The sequence below is a fragment of the Ipomoea triloba genome, chromosome 5 (genome assembly GCF_003576645.1).
Source record: "Ipomoea triloba cultivar NCNSP0323 chromosome 5, ASM357664v1".
In the NCBI taxonomy this organism is placed as follows: domain Eukaryota; kingdom Viridiplantae; phylum Streptophyta; class Magnoliopsida; order Solanales; family Convolvulaceae; genus Ipomoea; species Ipomoea triloba.
In genome coordinates this window covers 23487938-23502873 of record NC_044920.1, presented here as the reverse complement: position 1 = coordinate 23502873, position 14936 = coordinate 23487938, and the positions used below count along the sequence as shown (strand labels likewise).

At 36.0% G+C, this 14936-nt stretch overlaps 3 protein-coding genes across 8 annotated transcripts; all 3 read right to left on the bottom strand.

Moving 5' to 3' along the window:
• Positions 1-244: 244 nt before the first annotated feature.
• LOC116021180 (gamma carbonic anhydrase 1, mitochondrial-like) lies at positions 245-4842 on the bottom strand. The gene is made up of 5 exons (XM_031261791.1): positions 4534-4842; positions 3606-3749; positions 1432-1557; positions 1194-1345; positions 245-882 (listed from the first exon to the last, which is right to left on the bottom strand). Exons 1-5 carry the CDS (start codon positions 4646-4648, stop codon positions 628-630), a joined length of 792 nt encoding a protein of 263 aa, XP_031117651.1. The 5' UTR covers positions 4649-4842; the 3' UTR covers positions 245-627.
• Positions 4843-6221: 1379 nt separating this feature from the next.
• Positions 6222-9650, bottom strand: LOC116018989 (soluble inorganic pyrophosphatase-like). Of its 2 annotated transcripts, none has more exons than XM_031259045.1 (9): positions 9561-9650; positions 8883-9018; positions 8642-8670; positions 8207-8272; positions 7482-7589; positions 7264-7329; positions 6854-6974; positions 6561-6642; positions 6222-6486 (listed from the first exon to the last, which is right to left on the bottom strand). In XM_031259045.1, exons 2-9 carry the CDS (start codon positions 9010-9012, stop codon positions 6444-6446), a joined length of 645 nt encoding a protein of 214 aa, XP_031114905.1. In that variant the 5' UTR covers positions 9013-9018; positions 9561-9650; the 3' UTR covers positions 6222-6443. The 2 variants fall into 2 exon arrangements, with proteins under 2 accessions (XP_031114905.1, XP_031114904.1); XM_031259044.1 differs by lacking the exon at positions 9561-9650 and adding an exon at positions 9471-9500.
• Positions 9651-10834: 1184 nt separating this feature from the next.
• LOC116018884 (pheophytinase, chloroplastic) lies at positions 10835-14416 on the bottom strand. Of its 5 annotated transcripts, none has more exons than XM_031258906.1 (7): positions 14114-14413; positions 13924-14025; positions 13648-13789; positions 12692-12862; positions 12313-12553; positions 12141-12232; positions 10835-11315 (listed from the first exon to the last, which is right to left on the bottom strand). In XM_031258906.1, exons 1-7 carry the CDS (start codon positions 14208-14210, stop codon positions 11030-11032), a joined length of 1131 nt encoding a protein of 376 aa, XP_031114766.1. In that variant the 5' UTR covers positions 14211-14413; the 3' UTR covers positions 10835-11029. The 5 variants fall into 5 exon arrangements, with proteins under 5 accessions (XP_031114766.1, XP_031114767.1, XP_031114768.1 ...); XM_031258907.1 differs by having other exon boundaries at positions 13648-13786; positions 14114-14411; XM_031258908.1 differs by having other exon boundaries at positions 13924-14022; positions 14114-14411.
• Positions 14417-14936: the final 520 nt, after the last annotated feature.

Genomic DNA, 14936 nt, shown 5'->3' with positions numbered 1-14936 from the left:
TCTTCCTTCGTAGGGGTCTTGGTCACGTGACTCACGTCCAGCAACACACCAACTCTTAAAAAAGATTTCCACACTCCCTCAAAATTTTTACTGTCCCCCAAGAAGGAGCCTATTTGACCTGCATCTCAAATTCATTTAGCTCTTTCTCAAGGAGATTGAGATTTTTAAGGGATGCCTATATTCATATAGTGTAGCTGGCCAAACAAATACTTGTATGTTCAAATTATCAGCACGGAAACGGTGATGGTACAAGAAAACAAAATCCTCATCAACAATATTTATAATCCCATCGGATAAAACCCGGTGAGGAAAACTCAGTCCAGTTGCAAATGAAGACATGACCTCAACGATCTGAGGGAAGGAATGGGGCAATGAGCATTATTGACATACAAATGAAGAAACTGCGAAGAAAATTTTCACTCATGTCCTACACTCCCTAGAGTGTTGCTAAAACACACTAATTTTGTTTCTCCATTCTCCAGTAAATATCCATATTTGATATGTAAGCCTGGGGCCAAAATTATTAGAGACATGAACCATGGGCATTTCCTTCTTGTCAATCTGCCCATTACAACAAAAATGTCAGTTAACATCAAATTCAGCAAATACTCAACCTCTAACTTGCGCTTAAGAAGCCTTTGGCGCATTATCGGTTAGGATGAGCTCAGGGGGTGTTTCACGAACAACACCCAGTATTGAATCGTAGTCTTCATCCTTCTTCTTGCGAAGAACCTTCTCAAACTCATTCTCATCCAAGCTCTTTGCATTTTCAGCTGCATGACCCTGTGCTAAATTTGAGTAGTTGAGGGCTGACTGGGAGATGAAGGATATTTCTTCTTCTGTGAGTTTCCTTAAGAACTTGGCAGGATTTCCGCCCCAGACCTGTAAGACCCACGGGTATCACTGATTAGTGACTGAATTACACCTATAATAAGAAAAGGCAAAGAATATTGTATTTCCTATAACAAGATATTGGACCAATCAACTTCACTTCATAAATATGCAGTTATCCCACCACGTTAACCAGAATGACTGGTATATTATAAAGTCACTTCTTTTTTGAACAAATGAAGGGTTCATCAGCTGGAAAATGTAACGAGTAATTTTAACATGTTTGAGCTACTCACAAAATAAAGCCAAAAATTGATCCTAGTACAAGAATAAAATTTTAAATCAAATAAGAGCTTACAAACCTCTCCACAAGGAATCCTTGTATTCTGTCTCACAAGAGCACCAGCAGCAATCATGGCATTTTTCTCTACAACCACCCCATCAAGCAAGGTTGCACCCATACCAACAAATGCCTCATCTTCAACAGTACATCCATGTAAGACAGCACTATGACCTTCACAGTTCAAATTGTCAAAAGTTATCCCACAAGATCAGCAAAATAATAGATGGCAGCACATTAAATTCAGTGCCATTGCTCACCAACAGTAACATTGTTGCCAATAATTGTTGGTAACACTTTTCCAGTTAGATTGGATTTGGCTACATGAACAAGAGAGTTGTCTTGGATATTGGTTCCAGTTCCGATGCTTACGCTATTCACATCACCTGCAAGAAGCAGATATATGAAACAAATAGCCACAGTTTATGAAGACAAAACTCATGAAAGTACAAGGGTGAATTTATTTATGACTTTATGTGCAGATGAATTTTTGTAAGCTTGATTGGTTCCTCCATATTTGAAGGGCTTGCCATTAAGGCCCTGTTTGGTAAATAATCAGCCAATCAGCCAATTTTGGCTTATTTGACCACTATTAGTTGTTTGGTTAATAAGCTTTTTGTAACTCCAAAATGCTAAAATTCAAAAAGCTACTCAAAGCAGCCTTTTCAATTAGCTTTTTGAGAAAAGAAATTATACTAAACAGCTATCAGCAAACAGCCAATTTATCAAACAACTTTCTACAATCAGCTAATATTATCAACAAATCATACCTTCCAACCCAAACAGCCAACCCAATCAGCCAACAGCCATTTACCAAACAGGGCCTAAGAAATTATAAGTTGAAATGATTTGTAAAACATTTGCACTAAAATTATTATGCACTTTTATCATCACCCCTATTTTTCTCATCCTCTTGCAAGCCCTAACAAGTCCCTTGGCATATTATCCCCAAGACTTCATTCTCAAAAAGGTAGATGACTCATTAAGAATTAACATCTAAATCCATGAGATCAGCACTATTTCTACTTCAAAGGGCACAAGTATCTTTTCACTGCATTATTTACCAATTACCATTATAATGGTACAAGTTAGAGCTTTTTAGTAAACCTTTTGTTCTCTTCTTGCCACCAAACTCTTTCTATTTTCTACCAACAGTTCCTCAAACCCTACAGGCCTACTTCCCAAGAAAATAAAAATCAAGTTTTATTCTTCACCCTCAAAAGGACGCAAACCCATCTGTTTTTTTTTTTTTTGTACTAATATCTTTTTTTTTTTCTGTTTACCAGTAGCCCCTTATGTTGTTTTCTATTGATATGGTCCGAAGTCAATTTGGAATTTGTCCTATCAGAAAGGAGAAGATAGAAGAACAGAAAACAAAAAGTGGCAAGAAACAAGAAAACCAAGCACCATGAGTTGACAGAACACTGCCAGAGATGCGAGACAAATGATAGCCCAATTAGCAATTATTTTTCAGCACCATATCGCAAAGCCACTAATTTGTCAACCTAATCATTCATGAACCTAACCTCTGCTCACTTTATGAGTAGGATCAACTGCAAAAAGGCACATCTAGATGCCTTGAGACATGGTTGAAAATGTTATTACTTATTTTATTTTATGAAAAGAAGTTGTTATGAGATGGCCATTTAAAGGAAAATAAGTTCTCTCATCCATGTTGAATCTTACAATTTGAATAAAACCCTTGAGGGGAACAACTGCATGTTATTTTGATTTTGATTAAAAATGATACATTGGAATCCTAAATAGCCCAGCTTAAAGAAGTTGTTCATTGAAACAAAAATTCCTGTTGGTGTGCATCAGAAGGGGGTGAAAAGAAGGATTCAAACTCAAGCCTATTGTCTGGAAAGGGATTTATTTTGGGAACGTTTAGTATGGAAAATATTTCCAATTTTCCATTCTCAAAATGGAGAACATTTATCCAAAAAAAAAAAAAAAGGTGAACTGTACTTGCAGTTACTGTTCACCTGTATTTTCCAATTGGTAAACTCTCCTCCATTTTTACAACTTGAACACAAACTCCATTTTTACATTTTTGTTTTCCATTTTTCTTATATTTTCCATTTACTGAATAGCCCCCACTAAGCCAAATTCCAAACCCATGAATGAAGTTAATCAACAAAGCAGTGTGTAAAATGTTGAAAGGATAAGAACAGATAAGGCTCCAAGTACAAGAGGATCCCAATAATCTTAATACAGTGGACTTCTTAAAGACTACCCTATGCTAGGTGTCAACAATAACAATGAGATGGCAAGTTTACAACAGTTGTAAGTTTTTAGTATTTATCACAACAATTGAAACCCCACACTTAAGATCAGGCATTTCTGGAAGAAGACATAATTTTGGAATCATCATTAACACACTAACAGCAGAAGACTGTTGTTTCTCAATCTTCTGATACTTTGTACAGCTTACCTCGTAGAACACATCCATACCAGATAGAGGAATGCCTTCCAACTTTAACATCCCCAATGATAGAAGCACTTGGTGCAACAAATGCTTCTCTATGAACTGAAGGAACTTTATCAAACAAGTTCATAAGGACTCTATGCCTAGACACTGAAATGGATAAAAAAGTAAAAGATGTTAGTCAGAAATTCAACCTTACACACATTTATGCTGGTTAAACGGTAAGGAGAAAAAAAATCTGAAGTTGAAGAACACAAATTCATCAAACAGAGAACACTGCAGGGAGATACACTTAAGTGGTAAGCTTCCAGTACAATGCTAGAGAGAAAATCCATAATGAAATGAAGATATATTGATCAGGAACTTTAACCAGCTTAAAGCGAGCATATTGCAATTATACAAAGTAATACAAACACGCACATTATTAATTTCAATTATTCTTCAGCAATAACAAGGCATCTGCAAAAAGCCTATGAATTAAAACTTTTCACTTTCTAATCAATTATTGGGAATCAATAATCCTGTTAGAGTGTTGGATGGCATTGCTTTGTTATTAACCCAACCAAAAAAAAAACTTTAAGCAGAGTCCAAAATCTGACATCTTTTCATTGTAGAATGAGTAGCCTTCCATCACCTAAGCTTTAGCATATATCTTTTCATAGTAATTCAAGAGACTAAGTGCTCATTATTTTTCCAAGCTAATTATTTCACTTTCAACATTCAATCAGTAGCAACAAAAATTGACAAAATATTAAAATAACATACACGGAAAATGAAGAAAAAATGTACACATAAGTAACCAGCAAATCGATGAATGCTTGAAAGGAATCCAAAATTTTCTCTGCGTCAGAAGATTGGATACACAACATTCTCATGATAAAATTTGACACATTTACACATCAAATTATTGAGGCGAAGATGGAGAGAGACATACGTTGTTCTTGGAAGTAGTATTTGCCTTGGAGGCGGCAGCCCAGGCGATCGAGTGCTTGACCCGTTTCGCGGATCCAGAATCCGACAGTGTAAAATGCTCTCCCAAGGGAACCCATCTCCTTCAATTCCTTCGCCTACTCCTTCAATTCCAGAACGGATTCAAAGATTGGCGATTAAAGATGATATAGATATGGCTTCTGAAAGTGTACGATGAGCCTTCAGCTCGCTACCGGCGCAGAATAGAGTGTGGAGACCATAACGAAGAAGCGAAAATGAAGGGAGCTGAAACGAGTTACTACTCGTGTAGCGGTCGGTACTGGACTAGTGAGTCAACTCGCTCGTAATGGCCCAGTTTTTTACAGTTTTGACCCTACTAGGGGCGTAAACCGTCAGCTTAGCCCAAATTGTAAAAGTTTAAAATTTAGCTTGATTTAAAAATTAAAATTTCTAAGCACTTTGTGCTCTGATGGCGTATAATGACTTTCTTATATTTTTTTTGAAAATAAAGGAAATATCATATATCAAAATCAATGTGAAATACATTAGGTGGGGTAGACTCCCACACCCTAAGGACAGAGGAAGAATCAGTTGTTCGTGGCACATGAGCCACTTGATTCGCTGACCTATTGACATGGCGAACCAAAACGTTCCCAATGTCATATGCAATCAAACGACATTTCTTAGAAACTAGACCAACAATAGAAAAGTCTTGTCTAACAGAATTAAAACTTGAACAAAAATTAAGATAATTTAACTCAACAAATACTCATCCAAGAAAGCGCCTCCTTCACAGCCAAAGCTTCTGCTAGATAAGGATCCTGAGAACAATGCAATTTTCCACTAAGCGCAGCGACAAAAAGCCCCTCATTGTTACGAAGAACAGCACCAAAGGAGTGAAGGACGCACCAGTGGAATGGACAGCATCGACATTGCATTTTAAAAAATCAAGGGGAGATGATTCCCATTCTCTATTTTGAACAATTTGCCGCTGAAGCGAGTTTGGGCCTGTCGACCACGTTTCCTGCCATGTGGAGAGAAGAGATTCCACGTAGCGCCTCATATCAGTTACTTTCTTATATGAGAGGTCATAAAATCAAACTTAAATTGGGGCGGTATTGCTTCAATTGATTGAGAAAGTATGTAATAGGTGGAAGCGGTTCGATCAAGCTTTATATTTTTTTATCATTTGACTCAATTGTTATTATTATTATAATATAACCAATAATATATTAATTTTCAACAAAAATAAAACAAAAGAAAAAATATATATATTTTCTTAACTAAACTGGAAAAATTGCCAAAGACTTTGTGGTCTAGTGACACCCGGTGTCTCGATTTACACTTCCACATGGATAATAAGAGTGGATTCGAACCTCAGTGGAGTCAACTCTTGACTCTTTGTGCAAGAGAAAATTAATTTTCTCAATTTCGCCAAACACCAAAAAATTAAAATATTTTTAAAGTTTCCTTTGACTTTGAGTTAGAAGTTTTCATGAAACCTAAATCTTTTATTTTATTTCAGTTTAACGCCCAAACTAAACATTCAAGCCTGACCATAAACTGGTCTAATTAAGAGAAAATGTTGATATAAACAACATTTTTTTTTGCCAAACATATTGTTCTTAAACGGCTTGTACCATTAGAACAATTATATTACTAAATCTACTCACCATCTTTAAAGCCTGCAAATTCACTTGTAACTGCCAGCAGCACTGCTTGATTAAAATAAGCTTTTGTAGCAAAAAGCACTTAAAATATTACACTTCATAAACATCATGAGGATAAAAATGTTAAAATGTAAGATTATAAGTTCAGACAAGATTGCCATAGAAGCAAAGAGCCCTAAGCTTTGAAGGTCCAGAATTATTTGTTTAGTGAACATGCACTGAAGCTTGATAATGGTGGAGTGATTCACTGCCTCAAGCTCTCCACAATATAAGAAGCGTAAAGATCCCTGAGATCACAAAATGGAATAAAAAGTCACTACTGAATTTTCCTGGGGACGGGGATTAGGGGGATTCTACTTACATGGAGTACTTGATAGCATCAACAGCCGATTCTGCAGGCAAGAAATCTTCCACCGCCACTGATTTGTTTTCATTCTTTTTGTCTATTCATTGATAGTAAAGGATTTCCAAGAATGAATGGGGATTGAAGAAAGCAGATAAGTGGATAACTATGTAGATATGCTGTGTGGTTTTCACTCACTCCCTTAATCATCAGTAAAATGCATACTAAAATTCATCCATTTGCATAGATGGGGATGAAATACTCAGCTGAGGTGCAAATAAAAATATCAAGGATTAGCACATTGTGGATACAGTCCTCAAAAAAGCGGCGGATCTCAGCCAGGCGGTGTGGAGGAAGATCCTTGATGTCATTGTAATGGCGAAACTCAGGATCATCAGCACACACAGCTATTATCTTGTCATCCCTTTCACCCTGTAACAGGATCCTCTTTCACAATTAGCAATGAATCAAAGATACGGAGTATTATAAAATGTCCAACTTTCATATTGAGCAGAAACAATATAATAGAATAAACAACAACTAACTTACAGAGCAAAAGAAAACAGCTTGTTACAAATCAACATTAAAGATGAGTGCAAATTAAAGCATTTTAGATCATTCATTAGTATGCTTGTAGTATTGCCTAGTGGCATTTTCCATTATAAATATTGTTCAATGAGATAATGATGTCCTTTTGTAGAGCACAATGAAATGCGCTTACTTGATCAATCATAGGCATCAATCCAATTGCACGAGCACGAAGAAATGTACCAGGCAGCACAGGCTCCTAGTAGAGAGAAAGGGCCAGATTAGAAGGTGATTTATTGATCATTTCAAATAGAGCCAGTTAGAAGTATGTAGATTGATTGATCGTTTCAAAAGCCAAATTGTTTGTGTGTTTGTCTAGTTAAAATAAAATAAAAAAAAAAATAAGGTAACCTGCATTAGTATTAGGACATCCATAGGGTCACTATCTTCACAGATGGTCCTTGGAATGAAACCATAGTTATGTGGATAAACAACAGATGAGTAGAGAATTCGATCAACCTAATCATATAAAATTCATACAAATTTAGTCACTCACTGGAGACAATACTAATAAACAGGCTGAATAACTACTGAAACACAATCTAATGTTACCAAATGAAACAAGCAAACTGGTGAATCACAATTCACAAATCACAAATCACAAATTAGTTTCCCATCAGTGATCAGAAAAATCTTTAAATGAACATCTAATTAAGAATATGAGCATGCTAATGTAAATTTAATTCATCTTGATTTTGTCATCATCCTACATCTGTACACTGTGTTGTATATCTATAATCTGGGTATTGTTCTTTGCACCCTACACATTTAATGATTTCTAATAAAATAGATTACAGCAGTGGCATCTAGAATTATTTCATAATCATTTTGAGCTTACTCAACTAAGCAACAGTATGCAAATGGTTTCTAGCTTGTACTATATTAAAGACAGAATATATGTACATACATTTATCACAATTAAACAACTCCTACACTAGGGACATTTATTGAACCCATACAAGTGAAAAGCATAAAGTAAACCTTTACCAAATAGAACAACTCTCAGGTTATAGAAGAGAGACATTGAAGATCTAAAGAAAAATAAAATAAAGAAAACTTATAGGCAAAATTCGCACTTTTATAAGGCCACTTGCTTTGTCAAGCTCATACTTCACTTTGCTGCCTTTTCCAATCTCAACCACCTGCCACAGAAAATAAATTAGTTAAGGTCATTTATTAACAACACTATAATGACCTTCTACATCTGAGAAAGGCAGCAAAAAACCTAAATCCCTGAGTGAAACAAGCACAAATAGAACAGGCAAATACATGTAGGAGTAAGCAGACCCCTGTAAGTTGTATACCATTTCTTTGCCATGTGCAACTACCAGAAAATTGAATAAACCTTGACAAGTACTTCAAAAGAGATTTTTTGAATTGCAAGTATATATACACTGAACATAAAAAAATCCAGATTATATAATCATGTATAACCACAATAACAGGTTCAACATCTTATTAAGTACAAAGTATACAAAAACTAGAAGGGTACATTTTGCATCAACACTTACACAGTTGAATACTGCTGGCGCACCTGGCCCTGCATGCATCATGTAATAGAGCACATAAGTACAACCAACAATTAGACAAATTAGTTCTGAAATTTTATACACAAAAACACTGAGATGATATACACCAGACTATCACAAAAAATGCATTTCTAGAATAATCAGACAGCTAAAGAGTTTATCATGTAATTGTACACTAGTCAAAAGAACCTGACACTTGAAAGAAATCCATTGCAACTATTACCTATCTCTAAGTCATGCCATGGGTGAGCAGCAACAGCTCTTCGCGACATAGAGGAGAGAATCCTCTGATTGAGGACAGCACGGGAGTTTAACGAGTTTCTTCCTCCCCCTTGGGTGTGGCCTTCAGCCATTGTTATCTTAATATAAGGAATTAGAGGGATCAGCAGAATCAGTATACAAACAAGCAAGAATGGCCATATGATCAACACTTAAGGATGGCAGTATCATCATTGCATGCTAGCATTTCACATTTTCACTAAACTAACAGCAAACATATACGCATCATACTATTTACTTTGCCAGGCTTGTCTTCCACAAATCACTATTCATGATTCTATTGATAATTATATACAGAAACAACAGAAGATCAATTTTCTCCAATTAAGAACAAAAAAATTTCAGACTGATTCAAGTACAAAACTCCGAAATCTGGAATCAGAAAAAATAAATAAAATAAAAGGCAAGAATCAACACATCCAAGTAGCAACCGCCAATCTAAAGTCTTAAAAAAACATAAATCAATAGAAACACAAAAAACAAAAATCTAAAAAGGGCTTTCTAAAATAATGACTACAAAACACTACATAACAGTATGAGCAGCCATGAAGTCGCGATTCTGCAAAGACAGTTGAATAAACCTAAGAGAGATAGGATATTGGAGAAGGAGAAGAAGGTTTACTGTTGCGATTGGCGTTATGAGGTGGTGGTGAGAGCTCTCTCTTCCCAATCCCGGCTGCAAACGATGACGAACTAAACATTGTCGCGTTTCTGGAATATATACTCCGCATTTCAGGACTAGTGGTCCACTCGTCAGACTGAAGTCAGTGAGAGTCGTTGGATTGAGTTGCTTTCATCAATCATCATTGGTCAATGTGGCTTCACACTTTGTCGCAATACAATTTTTCGAATTTAGTTGGCCCACGGACCACGGTAGGACGTTATTACATGCAAATTTAAAAAGCAAATTTCAATTGTTTTTATTCAACCATCGTGACATTGTTAGAGTTAATTATATTATTTCACTTTCAAAAGTAAGTCTACTTAACATGTTGCAATTATGAGATTTTTAGATCCCAAAATTCATTTCTCTTCAGAATTATGAACTGGTATATTATTATTTCACATATTTCGCTATTATTATTTCACAGAATTATAGAGTAGCTTTGATGTTGTAGCACTTCTTGATAAACTTTTTGTTATAGAACTTTTCGTTATAGCTGACTAAAACTAACATAACACTAATTAAACTATGATGATTATTCTAAATTCTGTGTCAAAAAATAATGCCAATACATAAATTCAGAAAGACACATTAACAATTATATTTGCAATTTTATTACTACTTTTTTCACATTTCTAATATAATAATAAGAATAACATTTAATTTTATTTTTTAAATAATAATTAATAATTGGCTGCACCTTGCCAAATGGCAAGGTGAAAGCTCTGTTAGGACATTGACGAAACAAGTTGAAAGCCTTGCAAATTTTGCAAGACTTTCACTTATAAATGATGCTTTGGATTAATAACTAGAAAAACAAATTATGTGACAATGTCACATAAATTAAATTGCAATCTCAATCTTTTCAAGGATAAGGATGGTGGGTGCTAAAGCACCTTAAAATATTGAAACTCAAATATCTGAGTGGCAATAATAGACCCATGGTGCAATGTTATTACTACTACTATTATTATTAGTAATGACCACTACTAAGTGCAAAGGATGTTACCTCTACTTTAAGAATGATGGGTAGTGAGTGATTTAAGGTAGTTATTCATGTATGTATAAATATCCAGACATGCACATGGGCCATGGCTATGCAGTAAAGAATATATTGAATTTGTATGGAGACTTTCTCATCTGTTTTTTATCTCTCTTTTTTAGAGTTGGACTGTCACTTAAAACACAAATATATTTTTTCTCTCACACTTTATGGAGTTTAGCTCTTGACCTGGAGAAGTGAACAACTTAACATTAGCCCAGATTACGCAAGAGATTCTGATTTAGGGGATGACAAGAGGAAACAAATACAAATAACCTCGTCTCGCATGCATGCATGTCATCAAAATTTTCCCATGTCTAAAGAATATATACAATTCAATTACAGCGAACCTCATGAACGTACATCTAAGCAATGAAAGCAGTGGCTATATAGAACCTACTTCTTGTAGAGAAGGAGCAGAAGGATTGAGAGTTGACAACCAATCCAGCAGTGCTTTATTCACCAGTTCTGGAACTTCATCGTGTGGACAGTGCCCCGCCTGCAGGTTAACCAGCGAAGTATTTGGGTAAAACTCCTTGATTCGGTTGGCCTTCGCAGGACCCACCCAAGGGTCCAAATCGCCCCACAGCAACAGCAGCGGGCAAGACAGCTCACTCAGGACTGCATCCAGAGTGTACTTTCTCTGGTTCGACATGAATCGTGTCATTAGCCTGCATTTACACAACAACATTATACACTTTTATGCATAAATATGAAGACACAAACTGATATTACTAACAATATCGGTGCCTAATGCAACTGATAGTAGATTAGTAGATATCACCAAGATACAGCTATAAAAGGGAGGAGTGGGGTAAAATATATAAACTATGAAATGAAAGATGTTCTCATGTTTGCAAAGTGCAGACTACATGTCTTTTCTCATGTATGCAGTATGCTATTTAATTTGTATTGTATCAAGTGGCCTGGTATCAATATTGGTCGCAGCCAAACATAGCATGCATGATTGCAACTGATACAAAAGGCACTGGTGTTGATCGACACTTTAGACAAAACCATAAAAATATTAATGATTGAATTATAAAAATTTCAAATATATTGCAATCCATATAAAAAAAAAAATTGAGACTCTATGTATAAAGTTGTTTATACATATTGGGCAGAGGCCGGTGAAGGGTCAAGTCCAGCAATTGGTGGGTAGGGGAGTGTTGGGCTGAACTGCAGAAGCCTGAAGTCCCAAGTCCAGCACCCTGTTTCTCGAAAATGTGGCAGTATAAGGAAATAAAGTTGCATCTTCGCGAGCTATAACTTTTGGCGTAGTAGTTAATGATTATCCTAACAAGTGGTATTTGAGTCTAGTAGTGCCTTCGCTATGAACTAAAACTTTTAGCGTAGTGATAAGCACTTAATCTGGCAAGTTGTATTAGAGCTAGGTCATGGGTTAAGCAATTCTATCATAAAAATTTTTTTACACATAGCTGTCATCTACTCATCTGCTTATATTGCTGTGAATCCCATGGGGTTTATTATGGTACCTGTAATACACCTCTCCTGCATTAGGGTCAGCTGCAGGCCTAGTTATTGAATCGATAAGATAATTGTCTACATTTGAAGAATTTATGTAGACCTGCAATTATAACAAACATGTAAGTAAATGTAGCGTTTTGGTAGGAATGATGCATTAAACAATTGGAAAGGGATCCATACACTCTTCAGAACAGATTCGATTCGAGCTGGCTGTTTGGCTTGCCAAAACAAAAATCCAAGAACAATACGTTGAAAGATTTCCTTCAATGGCTTTAGGATGAGCTTCTGTAAGGCTGTGTCTTCTTGCTCAGTTGTTGCAGAACTTGCGTCCCCAAATTGTCCCGCACTATTTAACAAGACAACTCCTTTCACTTGCTCTGGCAATGTTGTTGCTGCTACCAAAGTTGTAAATCCTCCGAGGCTGTCAAAGCATACAGGCGAAATTAGTCATTTATTTCAATCTCATCCCTTATATAACAAACAACCGCTGGCCATCACAAACCAAAAAGAATGAAGAGAACTCGTTTACGGGGCATCTCAGTTATTAGCACAAAGTTACCTGTTTCCAACTAAAACTGCTGGTTCTTTGACTATCTCCTTTAAAAAATCCACAACCTGATCTCTCCAGATCAAGGCATCATACTCAACGAGTGCCTTCTCACTCCATCCAAAGCCAAGCAAATCCAGAGCATAAACCTTGTATTTTTTAGCTAATTCTGGTATATTATACCTGAATGATAGAAAGAAAAATGTTTCTGAAAATTTTCAATAAATGCAGTCTTACACAGAGAATAATATAAGCCCAAAGCTGCTGGAATTGGGAATTAAAATGATTGTGAAATACAAGCTGAATGACTTATAAGCAACCATATTATGAACACAGTGCAGAATCTGGATTGCTATGAACCTCATATTGGCTGGACAGATAACCATGTATGCATTTATATTCTCCCAAATCACAACCCATATGAAGAACAATTTTGTTTTTTAAAAACAAGGCTTAATGGCCTAATAGTAGGATCGCAATGGATGGAATGATTGTCTTGAAGAATGCAAGCACAAAGATAAATCAATTGGATACTATTAAGACTGCAAAATACAAGATCCCAAGAACCACTATTCAAGGTACAGGCAATCATAATGAAGACACATATTTGGGTTACTATTATGCAACCCCAACCAAATTGGTCAGGCTTTTGGCCTTGTAACCATAAGGTTATAAGTCCAACTCACTGGGTAAGAAGCCTATTGGCCTTCTTGGTTTGAGCCAGTCAGCTATGGGTAACCTAATCCAATGCACACTCTCGGGGGCAACCTAACCCAATGCACACTCTCGACTAGTGGCAGTGGTTTCCACTACTTTCCCTTTCCCTTCTTTCCCTTGTCACTCAAAAAAAGAGTATCAAAACCAGCTAAGAGAGGCCTAAGTGTAGGAATACAATGCATTTGTCTGAAAGGTGAACTAGAATCTTAATTCATAAGCACCAATAACATGTGTTGAAACCAACAAAATACCTCCAGTGAAAAGCGGAAGCGCCAAACCCATGAACTAGAACAATTGGAGCCCCCTCTCCTTCCACCACATAATGAATTCTGTGGCCTTTCCATGTCCAGAAGTTGTACCCCTCTGGCTTAAATGGCAACCTTTCCAACCCTACTAAAGCAATTTCAAGTTAAAATTCTCAAACTCACTGACAAAAGCCCTAGCAGTTGGCAATACAATCTTGAAACCACAACATTCCACTCAGAGAGGCATTAAAATCAAAATGAGTACTTGATTACTAGACTGACCTTGAGAGGGCTGTGCAGCTTCAGAAGGGGCTATAACTGAAGCTCCAGCAGCAAAAACCCCTTTAAAAACAAAACCCCTTCTACTCAATCCGCACTTGCCTGCTTCAAACATTCAACAGATACCAAGAAAACGAATTTAATTAAGACTAGAGATTTTCAAGATTGAAACAAAATGGGGTTGAAAGCTTACTCTGGTTGATTCTCGCAGGAGCAATTAGCCTGTTCCTATTTGGGTTGAACCATTCTGTTCTAAGCGTGCCTGGCACTGTGGCGCACGAAGGCGACATGGATTCTAACTCCACTGCAAATGCTCTGGAAGTCGAATACTGGGGTTTCTTGATTTCGGTAAGACCTGATGGTAGAATTTATATGTAGCTGAGAGGAGGAAATGGAGATTTTTTTCGTTGATTGGCATTATGGACATGGATTTGTTTCGTGTTAGTGTTTCTGTGGTTGATAATGGTTTTGAGATGGTGGCAATTGTGAAGCCAAGTAACGATTAAGTTACCAGGAAGATTTCGAGTGTGGAAATATTGGTGAAGATGGAATGTATAAAGTAATAAAAACAGCCCTTAAATGAAATAGTTTTTTTTTTTCCACCTAAGAGTCGGTTTGCAAATTTGAAAAATATTTTTTGAAAAATATTTAAATTTTTTTGTGTTTGACTGAATGTAAAAACAAAAGAAAAAGATAAAAATAAAATTAATATTTAGTTGAAAATTAAGAAATTATATTTATCAATTTGGTTCATTTTTCTATTTAAAAATAAACATATTATTTGTTTTATATATATATAACAGAAGTAATTGTGAAATCTTCCCGTCCAAATTTAGAGACAATTTAGTAATATTAACATCATTGAACAAAAATGTCATTTAGAATTATTATTATTATTATTATTTGAAAACAAACAACAAGCTTAGATTAAATTATGGGAAAGAGCATTACAAACGAAAGAAGGAGGGGAAGAAGACCACTCCTTACGTTCAGACAAAGAAACGGACTCCCTAGCA

What these genes read in the sequence shown, in the direction of transcription:
- LOC116021180 (XM_031261791.1), bottom strand. Translation starts at nt 4,648, where the DNA reads ATGGGTTCCCTTGGGAGAGCATTTTACACTGTCGGATTCTGGATCCGC. An exon ending in GTATGGATGTGTTCTACGAG is followed by an intron (nt 1,558 to 3,605) that starts GTAAGCTGTACA and finishes TGCTTCTTGCAG; the next exon opens with GTGATGTGAATAGCGTAAGC. An exon ending in TGGCAACAATGTTACTGTTG is followed by an intron (nt 1,346 to 1,431) that starts GTGAGCAATGGC and finishes TGAACTGTGAAG; the next exon opens with GTCATAGTGCTGTCTTACAT.
- LOC116018989 (XM_031259044.1), bottom strand. An exon ending in ATGTCCTAATACTAATGCAG is followed by an intron (nt 7,330 to 7,481) that starts GTTACCTTATTT and finishes TCTCTCTACTAG; the next exon opens with GAGCCTGTGCTGCCTGGTAC. An exon ending in GATGCTATCAAGTACTCCAT is followed by an intron (nt 6,487 to 6,560) that starts GTAAGTAGAATC and finishes TTGTGATCTCAG; the next exon opens with GGATCTTTACGCTTCTTATA.
- LOC116018884 (XM_031258906.1), bottom strand. Translation starts at nt 14,210, where the DNA reads ATGTCGCCTTCGTGCGCCACAGTGCCAGGCACGCTTAGAACAGAATGG. An exon ending in GCAGTTTTAGTTGGAAACAG is followed by an intron (nt 12,554 to 12,691) that starts GTAACTTTGTGC and finishes ATGCTTTGACAG; the next exon opens with CCTCGGAGGATTTACAACTT. An exon ending in TCGAATCTGTTCTGAAGAGT is followed by an intron (nt 12,233 to 12,312) that starts GTATGGATCCCT and finishes TTATAATTGCAG; the next exon opens with GTCTACATAAATTCTTCAAA.